This window comes from Aethalodelphis obliquidens, unplaced genomic scaffold (genome assembly GCF_003676395.1).
Source record: "Aethalodelphis obliquidens isolate GAN/ISIS:26980383/991018 unplaced genomic scaffold, ASM367639v1 scaffold5, whole genome shotgun sequence".
Classification (NCBI taxonomy): domain Eukaryota; kingdom Metazoa; phylum Chordata; class Mammalia; order Artiodactyla; family Delphinidae; genus Aethalodelphis; species Aethalodelphis obliquidens.
Window position 1 is genome coordinate 61199625 of NW_020837949.1, and position 13458 is coordinate 61213082.

A 13458-nucleotide genomic window follows, 5' to 3' on the forward strand; every position below is an offset into this window, starting at 1 on the left:
GCAGATCTGTTTAGTGTTCTCTCTCAGCCGTGACCTCATTTCTGATACTGACAGCCTGGACTGCCCCTTAGATGTGGTTGGGGCTTGGATGCATAGCCTGGCAAACCTGGATGAAACTAGAAGAGGGAGGTTTTGGTAGCTCTGTAGGCCCGTTAGTTATCTCATTCTCTCTTCAGATGGGGCTACATATTAATCAGATATAGCCAATGACTCCAAGTTTTAATGTAACCTAAAGTATAGTCTATTACCATATATGAACCAAGAAGTAAGTGTAATAGTTCTACTTCAGATTAGCTAACGGTAGAATCTTGTTCCACAAACAGCCAAGACATGGGTTACTGAGAACAAAGGTATTTCCCATGCCACCAAATTGCGCTTTCTTTTAGGTAGGTCAACATAGTAAAGAGGTCATTACCAACATTAGCATATATAGAATTTCCAGGGATTGTTACACTTATATTCAACAAATAGAGATAATCTGCATGGGGCCTAACCATCCCATAGCTAGCACAGTCGGGTAACAATGCTCTTCTCACCCAGCAATCCACACTTCCTTCTAAGGGGTTCCCAATTTACTGAGGAGTATGTTTTCCTAAAGCTTCTTTTCATACCCTTGGAGCCCACTCCCAAACTCACTAAGAATAAAATACTGTTAAGAACTCAACAAATGGACATTTGAAAGCCGATACTGGGTTTAGTTTATTTTAGCCCACCTTTGATTTGTTTGGAGACTGAATTCCTTACACATAAAGATCAGTATTTATTTCATGAGAACAGAGGTTTAAGAGGCAACCAAGATATATTTAGTAAAGAGAAGGTGATTGAACATCCAAATAGGTCATGGTGACTTACCAGCAACTGAACATAGTATTTTAAGATCATACTAGTTCTCTGTGTGCGTCATTTAGATTTGTTTTGGTTGTCTGATTTAAGTTGGCGTTGGCAGTTTTCAACAAACACAGAAAGACTTTAACATATGGCTAGGTAGGTTGTTTTAGATCCAAATCAGGTATTGATCATTAGGACTGTGGCTTGGTATAAATTCAGAATTACTGTAATCTAAAGTGTTGGGGTCGTTACATACTTATATTTAGGAGTGGCCAGAGATAACATTTCTATTATGAAACCATGCTGTAATCAAATCGACAACTTGGAAATTTACCAGCATTTTTAAAAACTTCACATATTTTAATCCGTCAATTTTTGTTCTTGATATTCTGAAAAAGGCATCAGAAAGAAGCCATTTATCATTCTTTTTCCCCATGAAGGAAGGCACTTTCCTAATGAATGAGGAAATCGTTCATTTTAGATGGAAAAAATAATACAATAGGTCAATTATACTAAATTTAAAAGAGAAAAGTTTTTACTACATTTATATTTAATATGTTATTCTGGGAAGCAAATACATGTGAACACAGTGGTATCTACCTTGTGGATTATAGGATTGAAGGAATTAACACGTAAAACATTCTTAGAACAGTGGCTGACACATGAAATGCTCAGTAAATGTTAGCTGTTATTCTACTATGTGATAAAGTGAGGAACTGTCACTAGTCTTCATGGGTGCAATTCTTGCATTTTACAGAAAAAGTGGGTTTCATCCACTTTTTACAGAACCTAGTATGCTTTCTGTTCTGAGGGCACAATGAAGCTGAGAGGGATGGCTCCTCTAAGCGAAACTGACCCCTGCATTTAGTGCCTGAAATCAGAGGAAGCCTGTCAGTGTGGGCAGACACCAAGAGTAGACCAATCTGATCTCCCACTTCTTTTTTATCTCATGGAAACGAATGGAGGGTATCTGATGTGGACCCTTCAATCAATTGTTCCTGCTTAACGTTTAAAACCTTGGCTTACTGTGGGGTAAACTTAGGTTCCTGACAGTCATCCAAAATCTTAGTTTCTCTTCAGTTCCACTGCAGAATAAAAACTAAATTTACCCCAGTGGATTGTTACATCGAGTCTGGTACGATTTCTCCCAAGAGGCCACCTGCTTCTGCGAAAAGACAACAGGGTGTGCCCTCTATTACACCTCCATTTAACTGATGGTGTAATGATGTACAATTCCTTGTTGACCCCTGCAATTCAGAGTTATTGTCTTGGAACATATGATTTGATTATCTCTTTTCACTCCATAGGATAACTGTAAAAGTATCCACCCAGTGTTCAATCCAACCCCCAGACATTGCTTCTGATGGCCTTAAATTTTTTTGATTAGTCTACTCGCCACAAAAACTCAGATTACTAAAATTAGTGGGGAAGGGATGGATTCTTCTAAAACATCCCACCACCAGAACAGGTGTACTTGCAAAGTAAAGTTTGCCTGACGCATCCTCTGTCTCAAGTTGTACAAACGGCCCTGGAGGGTGGAGCCCTCACAACCTGCTTCCCTGGGCGTGCGCGTCTGTGGGTGTCGGGGCACGCGCAGGACACACATGGACCCACTCTCCCAGGGCAGCCCAATCAAAGTCCCCCTCTCACCTCAAAGGCTGTCAACTCTCACGCCCCTCCTTGAGCGCACAGCCCCTTTCTCCCTCTTCGCTCCTTCATATCCCGCCTCCAAAGTAGGATGCCTATTCTCATTGGCAGGTGCTCCTCTCACTCCTACCCTGAAACCAATCACTCGCGTACTGGTGGAGAACGACGGAGCCAATGGGAATGCTCGTTGCGGCAGCTGCCGGCCCGGAGAGCCGGGAGGCGGTGCAGGGGGCGGGGTACGGGTTGAGGGGTTAGGTGCCTTATGGAGTGAGGAGCGGGCAGAAGAGGCGGCGGCGGCATTTGCGGTGGCGCGGCTTCGCGTTCATCCAGGCACCTCGAGGCCCTTTACCCTTACCAGGTCCCCAGAAGCAGGGGTCCCGGCCCTTCCTGCAGCTGCCGGCCTCTCCTGCGCGTGCAGCCCCGCGGATCTGCGTGATCCCGGCGGCTGCCCCTTTCCCCTGTCAGCGCGATGCCCGGGGCGGCGGCGGCGGCGGCTCCGGGCTCCTCGCGGCCCCGGCCGTGACCGCCACACCGAGCCCGGTCGGGCGGTTGGGGCCGTTGGACGTTTGTTTTCGCAGCCTTCCCCTCCCCCCTCGCTGAGGCGGCGGGGGTGCGCGTTGCGAAGGGGGAGCCGAGAGACTCCTCCCCCTCCACGATACCCCCGCCCCTCCCCCTTACACACTCGCACGCACTATCGCGCCGGCTCCCACACGCTCGCGCGCCTCCCGCTCCGCGCCTCGGTGTTGGCCGGCATCGTCCAGGGCCCGCGGAGCCACCATGTCCACTGCCTCCTCCTCTTCCAGTTCCTCTCAGACTCCTCATCCCCCGCCGCAGAGGATGCGGCGCAGCGCCGCGGGTTCCCCGCCCGCCACCCCCGCCGCCGGGAGCGGGAACGGTGCGGGCGGCGGCGGCGGCGTGAGCTGCGCCCCGGTTGCGGGAGCCGGCCGGCTGCTGCAGCCCATTCGCGCCACGGTGCCCTACCAGCTCCTGCGGGGCAGCCAGCACAGTCCCACGCGCCCGCCCGCTGCCGCCGCCTCGCTGGGCAGCCTCCCGGGGCCCGGCGCGGCCCGCGGCCCCAGCCCGCCCAGCCCGACGCCGCCGCCGACCTCAGCCCCGACCGAGCAGGCGCCGCGGGCCAAGGGCCGCCCGAGACGGTCCCCAGAAAGCCACCGGAGGAGCAACTCACCTGAGCGACGGAGCCCCGGCTCGCCCGTGTGCAGAGGTAGCGAGCCCAACCTTTCTGTCCTCCCGGGCTGCGTCTCCCCGACGGTGCCCTCCGTGGAAACTTCAGCCTCTCCGGGCTTCTCTTTGCTAGTGCATTATCGAAGGTGTGAAAGCGGCTTTGGGAACCTCACCCCCCTGCGGTCGCTGCGGGGCTTGGATGAGCAAACTGCGGAGCAACTTTTATTTGACCCTCCTGCCGCCCCTCAGCTTTATCTTCTATCACTCGCCTGTATCGAAAGGTTTTTCAGTTTAAGAGCTGATTAGCTCACTCATGTGTTTGCTGTTTGTAGTGGGGGAAGGAGGAGCTGGGCGAAACACTTAAAAAAACACGCACACAAACTCTCCGGCAGCAGATAAGGTGGTGGTTGTAATCTCTACAGCCTCTTTGTGCTTTCCTACAAAGTTCCTATAATGTGTCTGTGCCTACCGGGATAATTTTTTTTTTCTTTTTTGGGGGTGGGGAGGTGGAGGCACCAGTTATGATGTAAGGATATCCTGTTGGGTGTGTAGAGGGGACAGTTTTGGATGTGCAATTGAAGTGTATAGTGTTTGGTTTGGCTTTTTTTTTGTGGGGGGGGCTCCCTCTTTTCTCTACTTTATATAGTCATATGCATCAGGGCGGTACTGCGCTGGAAACAGTTTATGCCCAACTCAAGACTTTCATGGTAAATTTCTAAGGACCTATTTGTGGAGTGTGCTCACTTTTTTCCTTCTATTTTTAAGTACACTTAACAGTTCAGTTGAGCTGTTAAAGGATCTCAAGTTTCGTTTTTCTTAGGTGTCAAAGGTAATGGTGAACTGGTGGATGCTGTCGGCTTCCCTTAATGTTTTGTGTTTTGGGGCGGTTTGGTTTATGTTTAGGGACACGGTGAATGATCTAGTTTAGTTCTGGGGGAGAAAAGGAAGTTTAGCCAAAACAAGGATGTAAAACTCATAAGGGAGGGAGGAGTAGCTCATGTTATTAGATACCACGCTAGGGCTACAGATGCTGCTGCTGCATTGTGGAGAGAACGGATCATACCGAGGGGAAAAATCTCTGCTTGGAAGGGAATCACTGTGGAGCCTGTGCAGTGTTTATGTGGTATGTGTAATTTTTTTAATGGAGTTTTCTTGATGAAGGTCTTAGACTTGGAGAAAGTGATTGTGTTAAGATAGATTGCAGTTTTGGTGTTTTGTTTTAATATTTCTGACCTGTAATTAGCATGTTGCTGAGGCCCTTGTTTTCAGACCACTTGATGGTGAGGCAGGGTAGGATGTAGTGCAGTGGTATGTGTACAGGAGCACCGAGAAATACATCCTGTAATCAGTATGCACCAGAAGGAATTTGCTCCCCCACTCCTCCCCCAGGTCAAGCCAGCTACAGAAACTGACATCCTCCAGCAAATCCTGAATGAATGAATGAAAACAACGTGATCGCCCTAATAATGACCACAACTGAACACACATCTTTGGCTGTATTTTATAGAAAAGGCCACCATTTTCTAACAGATTAATGCCATATGCAACTCCTTTGCACATTTTCTAGAACTGTATGAAATGAGAGGTAACAGAATGAAAAGAAGGCAGCAGTTACATAAATTTTTGAGTGATTTAGTTTCAACAGTACATAGATTGAGTTTTGGGATTTTCTTTTAGGGACTAATGTAAGAGCCATAAAATAAGCACTGCAGAAAGACTGTGTTCAGAGGGTTTTGTGGGCATAGTGAGTAGTTTCAGCAATTGCTGCAACAATATATTGGTCATCTAGTACCTCCTCCCCTTTTGTTGATAAACACATCTTACAACAGATCATAGTACAACTTGTTTTGCTGCATCCTTCAAAAGTCTTAATTGCTTAGGAATTACAAGGTCCATCATCAAGTAGTTTTATTGAAATTTGTGACCAGGCTTAAACTGTCCTCTTTGTTGTATGTAGTATGTCACATCTGAGTTTAATGCAATTTTAACGCAATCATGATGAAAACACTTCTCTGACTCTGGTTGTTCAGGAGACAGATTTGCATCACAGAGCTTGTATTGGGAACAGAAGAGGCCTTTCTGCTGTTTTTAACACCAGGTGGTTTTGTCAGTTTCTTACACTGAAATGATTTTGAATGTAGGTTCTTCTGCCCCCAGTTCCCTGATGATATTACCTTTCTGTTACTTCTCCACATCCCGCCTTGCTCCTCTCTACCTAAGTTAAAACCATACAACTAATCTGTTCTTTTTACTTATCTATTTAAAATTCATGCTATGAACAGTTGAACAATTTTTCAAACAATTATCTACTCAGTTTCTTTTGAATTCTGCAAGGTTCTGACTTCAGTGGATTGTAGCCTCCACAGGTCAAGGCTCCTGCCGCTGCTGCTGCTGCAGACACTGACATCACTATACTGCATGAATGAAAAACAACAACGTGCTCCATTTCTTGCTCTCCACCTCCTTCCTTTTCTGCACACTCCGTGTGTGTGTGTGTGTGTGTATATGTATGTATGTGTGTGTATGTTTAAGATGGTATTACGCTGTATTTGAAAGTACATTTAAAACTGTTAAATTAGGTAGGTGGTAGCTCAGGGATATGTGTTTAGTATAGAAGCATATTGCTTACAAGAAGCTTCAAGTGCTATGAGCATTTGGACTAGAGGTGACATAACAGCATTCAGTATTTTTTTATCTGGACTGGTGGTTATGGAAGAAAATACAGAAGATGTAAACAATTTTCTTTGTAATTGTTTTACCAAGAAGAAGTTATGAGACAACATAATTTCTTAACATGTTAGATCATTATCTCCCTCTGAAACATTCTTAATATGCACATTTTTAGGGTTAAGTCTAGAATAATAAAGAAATGATACTCAGATTATTTCACAAGGCTGAGGAAAAGCTGAATTATGTAAATAGGCACAATTTTAATATATTTATAAAATCTAGCAAGAAGATGGTAATTTTCTCTATTTTTGTAGCACAGTTTTAGATAATTTCAGTGGGTATCATAATAGAAGATATATAAATCTCCAAACACCTTGCTCTGTATAGCGGACATGGAGTTTTAAAAACTGAAATTATATTGTTTATGCATATGATCATATTTTTGTTTGCATTTTTAAAATTTTCTTTTGTATTTTTAAAACTTCAAAGTTTGTTATTTATATTCATTTCTTCTGCCTTTAGCAAAATGTCACCCTCCTCCTTGTTTAGTTCTGAAGGGTCTTGAAGTGGTGAATGACAAGCTACTGAATGCATCCTCAGGCTCCCTGTGATGTGTTTGTAATAGATGTAAAATCATAAAGTATTATGCAAATAGTTATTTTTTTGTAATGGTAATACATAAGTCTACCTTTGAGATAAATAGAACAACCCAAATGAGAATATAGCAGGATGTTAGTGTTAAAATTAATGATCTTTAAGCTAAAATCATGAGTAACAATGAAAATATAATAAAGTTGCTTCTTTCTGAAAACTTCATAAAGCAAAATCTATGAATTCAAAAACAGAACAGATACAATTTTATTGTGCAAGACAGTAAATAGCAATTGCAGGTCTTTTTGTGTTTTTTTGTAAGGATTGAGCACTGAGATGAAATATAAATTCTAAAAGATATAAAAACAGTTGCGTTAGAGCACTCGATGTAGAATACCGCTTATTTTTAAGTGTACCAAACCTAATAACAAAAACATGGAAGAGCTTGTAATTTATATAGTTCCTGCTGTGGAAAATAGCATGTGTTGATTCCTGATTTAACATGCCTAATATCATTAACTCTAGAGTGAAATTTGGTAAGAATTTTTCATGAGTACCTTGAGAGCCTTATTTTATACATTGAGAAGTTATGATTATATTTTAAAAGAAAATACAAAGCCAGCTAGCATATAATGCTGAATGACTGCCTGCATTGTGTGTGCATGTATGTGTGTGTGTCTGTGTTTTGATCAATTAATTTGCTTTCAGTTTTTTATTTTTCATTAAATTTTCCCTCTTGAGTCATTTTTACTGCTATGCTCAGTTTGTGGACTTCCAACATTTTTAATTACTTTTTTCTCTCTCTTTTTAAAGATACTCAGACATTCTCTTATAAAGTTACTTCTCAGGCCGATATTGTTGAAAATTAAGGTCCTCCGTTTGTCCCCCCCACTTTTAAAAATAGTTTTCCTTGGGTGCTTAGAGTTAACTTGCTTCAAAGCTTTCTTATACTAGACTGAAAACAGTTAAAGCTTTGACTGTTTTTCCTAAAGAGACAGGTTTCAGATACTGATTTTTGGGAAAGGTTTTCAGCCTTTGAGAACTACACTGAGTATCAGCAGTGTTCATTAATTTTTCCCATTAATTATGGTACGTAAAATTTCTACATCAGTGGGTTAAGAGCAAAATAGATAAGTGAATTTATAGAAGTTTTTTAATTCTTAAACTGTTTTATGTTCAAAGATTATATTCCTTTCGAATAACTATTATTCTAAGCATATTGAATATTGTATACCTAGGGTGTATAAAAGCACCTTGGACAGTTTAGCTGTATGTAAAGTCGTGTATATATATTGAACTAAAAATTCTTTCATTATTTACAGTACTTTTTACAGAAGGACATTTCATTCACTGCAACGTATGTTGCTTCAAGGATTTAATGCAAATTAGGATTTATACATTGGGGAAGTGTTGAAGGGTAATGGTATCCTTGTGATTTTTATTTGTGATAATGTGGACTAAATGTGAATAAGAAAACAAAGGAGTAATTGGGCTCCATGGCAATGAATAACAATGGAAATAAACGGCAGTGTTCAACAAATGGCGAGTAGGAGAGGATTTTTCTTAAATCTGAAATTTAAAACATTGCTAAAAGCCTGTTTTATCAAAGCTTCCACATACAGCTAATAATCTGCCAAGAAGTATATACTAATGACTTTGTTATTCTTAATTTTAGTTTAGTCTTTTCTCCAGAGTTTAAATCCCCAGACACCACCACGATAGGCTTTTTCACAGCACCTGTCCTGGGTCTGTGCCTGGCACTGTTGTCTTTTGTCTTCAATATATAATTTTGTTCTCTCATTAAATGTCAAAGAAACCAAATCACTGATGCTGTTTCTGTCCTATATTCTATTTATTTTAACAAGAGGTTGAGCTTATCTGATAATGGTCTCTAACTGGGTTTGCCAAAAGTTAAGTGGAGGAAAGAGAGAACACTACTCACCTATTGATGTGAAAAGCCTGAGTGAGAAACTGATGGAAGAGCCAGAAGCCAAGTCTCTTTCCCTTTCTACCCCTCATCTGAACCCCTGGAACTGACCATGACTCTATGGATCATCCAGTTGATTCTAGAAGGATAATACTTGTGCTTATTCTGCAAAACAAATTATAATGGATTTATAGTAATTCTAAAGAAAACAGGATTATACTTAATTATGAACAAACTGTGGAAAAATACTTTTCTAGTATTTCATTTTTGTAGGAACATGGCAGATACCTTTAAGCAGTGTTGTTTACCTCAGGTGAATGTTATTGTGGCAGCTTGCAGGACGAGGCAAGTTCATGAATAACTCAATAACCTCCCCAATATTATGTTGTATCTCTAATTGTTGTAGGTACAAAGGAAGAAAACATGTGAGTGCTTTACTATATATAAGGCAATATATTCTTTCATTCAGCAAGAAAGTGGATTTGAAATCATATCTTCCGATTCCAGATACAGTGTTCATTCCACAGGATTATCCTATTTCTCCTAATTAAAAAGAGACTGATATTGGTCATCAGCTGTGATTTCTGAGCTATAAGAATTACTAAAGAAGAGGTTTTCTATTGGTTCCACAGCACTATTACACTGTGCTGGGGTGTGCTTTGACATTTTCAGAATGTCTAAAAATGTGTCGAGAGAGAGAGGGAGAGAGACAGAGAGGAGGGTATGAGCAACAGTGTGTGTGAGAGAAATCCTGGTTCCTGAGGGGTCAAGGATATGGACTTGGTTGTATCTGGCCCTGTGTACTTCTAGAATCTGTGCTGTTCTTGAATCGTATTATAGTGAGAAGTATTTTTCTCCATGATTATTAAAAGTTAGTTATACATGGTGGTAAACTGGTAGATGTTTCAGGAATTACTTAGCAGAGATTCTGGTCTCAAGAGATTGTCCTGGCAACTGGTACTAGGTTAATTTAGCCCCACCAGGAGCTAATAGTTATCACTGTAATTTGTGGGTTTGAACTCTGTATATTTGTAACTTAATGCAATGCAACTATGGTGAACCTTAATAATGGCTCACCAAAAATAAGGATGAGTTAAAGAAACTAGTGAGATCCATTATTGTGTGGGAAGGTTGATGTCCAGAATTGTCTTCCACGTTATTAGAATTCAGAAATCCATTAAACTTCTGGATGTTTCATAACAAGAAGGCAAAAACTGCTAAAACTTGCTGCCTAGTGTCTAAAGATAAAATACCTATCAACTACTGACAGTAATATCCCCTTATTTAGCCAGTATGGCCTCAGGGTGAACTTCTGTTAATAGTCCATATAGCTAACCTTAACTTTTATATTACTAAAATATTAATTATTTAGTGAAACATTTTCTAAAATTATTATACAATTGTTTTCTTGAGCAGAACAAACAAGACATGAATGAACTCTTTGTGGCTTAATTAGCTTTATTAATACCTATGATATACCTAATAAAATAATTGCTGTTGATACTACTGAATATAAGATTGAATGAGCACTGACTGACAACTAGAGTTGCCCTATAACTGATTCTATAAATTTGCTTTGGGGATTGTCTTATTTCTGGAAAAGGTGGAATGAAGCAGTGTGTGGCTACATTTATTCCTTAATGGAATAACCTGGCTTTTTTCTCTAGAATTAATTATCAAGTTAAAGACCAAAGAAATGATTTTCCGAATGGTTCCATAAAAGAGGCTTAGAAACAGAAAGGTATACTGAAAAATATTGGATTTGGAGTCAAGAGACTTGGGTTATATTTCCACTTCTAACATTTGACTTATAGTAAGTTCTTAACTGTTTGCATCTTATTTTCTCTATCTTTAAAATGATATAGGTGGGTTTTTTAAGAGTTTGGTTGTGTAGGGAAAAGATTCCGCTATGGAAAGGAAAAGTAAGTTTATTAAAGGAAAAGTAAGTTTATTATTTACTGAGGTATAACTGACAAAAGTTGTATATATTTTAAGGTATACAGTGTGATGATTTGGTACACATTTACAATGTGAGATGATTAGCACAATCAAGATAATTAACATATCCGCCACCTCACATAGATGCCTTTTTTTTTTGATATGTGATGAGAACACTTAAGATCTATTCTTAGCAAATTCCAAGTATATAATACAGTATTATCGACTGTAGTCACCATCTGTACATTAGATTCCCAGAACTTACTCATAACTGAAAGTTTGTACCCTTTGACCTCCCCACTTTTCCCACTTGCCAGTCCCTGGCAACCATCATTCTACCCTCTGCTTCTATGAATTAGACTTTTTTAGATTCTGCACGTAAGTGAGGTCATATTTGTTTTTGTTTTTCCCTGTGTATTTGTTTTTCTGTCTGGCTTATTTCACTCAGCAAAATGTTCTCCAGGTTTATCTATGTTGTTGTGAATGGCAGGATTTCCTTCTTTAAAAGACTGTATAAGATTCCATTGTATATATATACCACATTTTCTTTATCCATTCCTCTGTGAGTGGACACATAGATTCTCCACATCTTAGCTATCGTGGATAATGCTGCAAAGAACATGGGAGGGCAGATATCTTTTCAAGATACTGATTTTACTTCCTGTGGGTATATACTCAGAAGTGAGATTGCTGGATCATATGATAGGTCTATTTTTAAGTTTTTGAGGAACCTCTATACTGTTTTCCATTCCCACCAATTTATATTCCCACCAGTGTTATACAACGGTTCTCTTTTCTCCACATCCTCACCAACACTTCTTATTTTCTTGTCTTTTTGACAATAGCCATTCTAACAAGTGTGAGGTGGTATCTCATTGTGGTTTTAATTTGCATTTCACTGGTGATTAGTGATGTTGAGCACTTTTTCGTGTACCCTCATTAGCTATTTATATGTCATCTTTGGAAAATGTCTATTCAGATCCTTTGCCTATTTCTTAATAAGGTTATTTGTATTTTTTGCTATTGAGTTATACGAATTCCATATATATTTTGGACATAGCAAATGTATATATCCAAAAAAACATACACTTATCACATGTATGGTTTGCAGATATTTTCTCCCATTCCATAACTTGCCTTTTTATTTTGTTGATTGTTTCCTTTGCTGTGCAGAAGATTTTTTAGTTGCTTGTTTATTTTTGCTTTTGTTGCTTGTGCTTTTGGTATCATATCCAAAATATCATTGCCAAGACTGATGTCAAGGAGCTTTTTCCCTATGTTTTCTTCTAGGAGTTTTATAGTTCCAGGTCTTAAATTTAAGTCTTTAATCCATTTCAAATTAACTTTGTGCATGATGTAAGATAAGGGTCCAGTTTCATTCTTTTGCATGTGGATATCCAGTTTTCCCAGCACCATGTATAGAAGAGACTGTCCTTTTCCCATTGTATATTCTTGGCACCCTTGTCAAAGATTAGTTGACTGTATATGCATGGATTTATTTCTGGGTCCTCTGTTCCATTGGTCTGTGTGTCTGTTTCTATTGCCAGTACCATATTGTTTCTATAGCATTGTGTAGACTAGATGATTCTTAGTAAAATCAGTTATTTACAGAGCTTTTATGTCAGCAACTAGTCTTCACTGGGACTCAATATAAAACACTTTTATAATTTCTCTTTCTCTCTTGAGAAGTTAAGTAATCTGCCCAAGATCAGGTGGCATGCACAGAAGGCCCAAAGGGCCATGTAACTCTCTTAAGTCCCGACTTCAGGGTCAGGTGAAAGTTGCTTTTGGAACCCAATTAATTATGGGGCAGGAAAGCATGCACAATGGGTTATCCCATTGCTTATACAGTTAAGTCACAGAAAGGCCAAAAATAGCTTTGGTGGGGTGTGAAGAGAAAGCTAAATGGCAGTAAACTCTAGGGTCCACAGAACTTAAAATAGCTGCAAGTATTCCCAGTGATTCAGGCCTCAGATATGTATATAAATATGTCATAGCACTTCAAAACCTTATTATGTCATTAGTAAGCCTTCCGCTTGGTCCTTAAAGTACTTACCACTTTGTTAAGACACAATTTAGATTTAATTTTTAAAATTGCCTTTCACATGAAATCTTAAAATCTGGGTAGAGTGAGTCTTGCATTTTCCTATTTGATAACATAAGCTTTACATTTATAATAAAGCATCATAAGGCTCCATTCAACCATAACATTGTGATTCTTATCTTTTACCATTCTTTGATAATTTAGCAGCATTCAAAATAGTATCTTTTTATATTTCACTCTCATGGCAAAGCAGCAAGGTGCAGTATCTTCTCAGTTTATGCCTCTTGGGCTCTTTTCCATTTTCTAGGTTTGCTGATGTGATGTATAATAGAAAAGATATTTCAATCTCCATTTTAATCATTTCTTTCAGGATGTTGTGGCGTTTTTCAGTGTTACTTGTGCTTACTCTAAGCCCTCTTTGATAGTCAGTGTGGAACATGAATCCTTTCATACGTAACATTAGAAATGGTATTTTTATTGTTATTGTTATGATACTGAAAGTGTTATATAAAGTCTATGTGATGAAGTTTCTCATGACTTTTCTTGTGTAATTATTTACTTTTCTAGTTAAATACATCAGTTTATAAGTTGGATTAAGGAAGTAATATTTGTATCTTAGAAAATAACAAAA

At 39.8% G+C, this 13458-nt stretch overlaps 1 protein-coding gene across 2 annotated transcripts in view; it reads left to right on the plus strand.

Annotated features, from left to right (window-relative positions):
- The first annotated feature begins 2763 nt into the window (after positions 1 to 2763).
- The window catches only part of GLCCI1 (glucocorticoid induced 1), a 119353-nt gene continuing 108658 nt past the window's right edge, over positions 2764 to 13458 (plus strand). The window contains exon 1 of one of the 2 annotated variants that reach the window (XM_027102518.1): positions 2764 to 3697. In XM_027102518.1, the coding sequence (XP_026958319.1) occupies positions 3253 to 3697 (445 nt within the window). In that variant the 5' untranslated portion in view covers positions 2764 to 3252. The remainder of the gene's footprint in view (positions 3698 to 13458) is intronic. The other variant, XM_027102517.1, reaches the window with a different exon arrangement.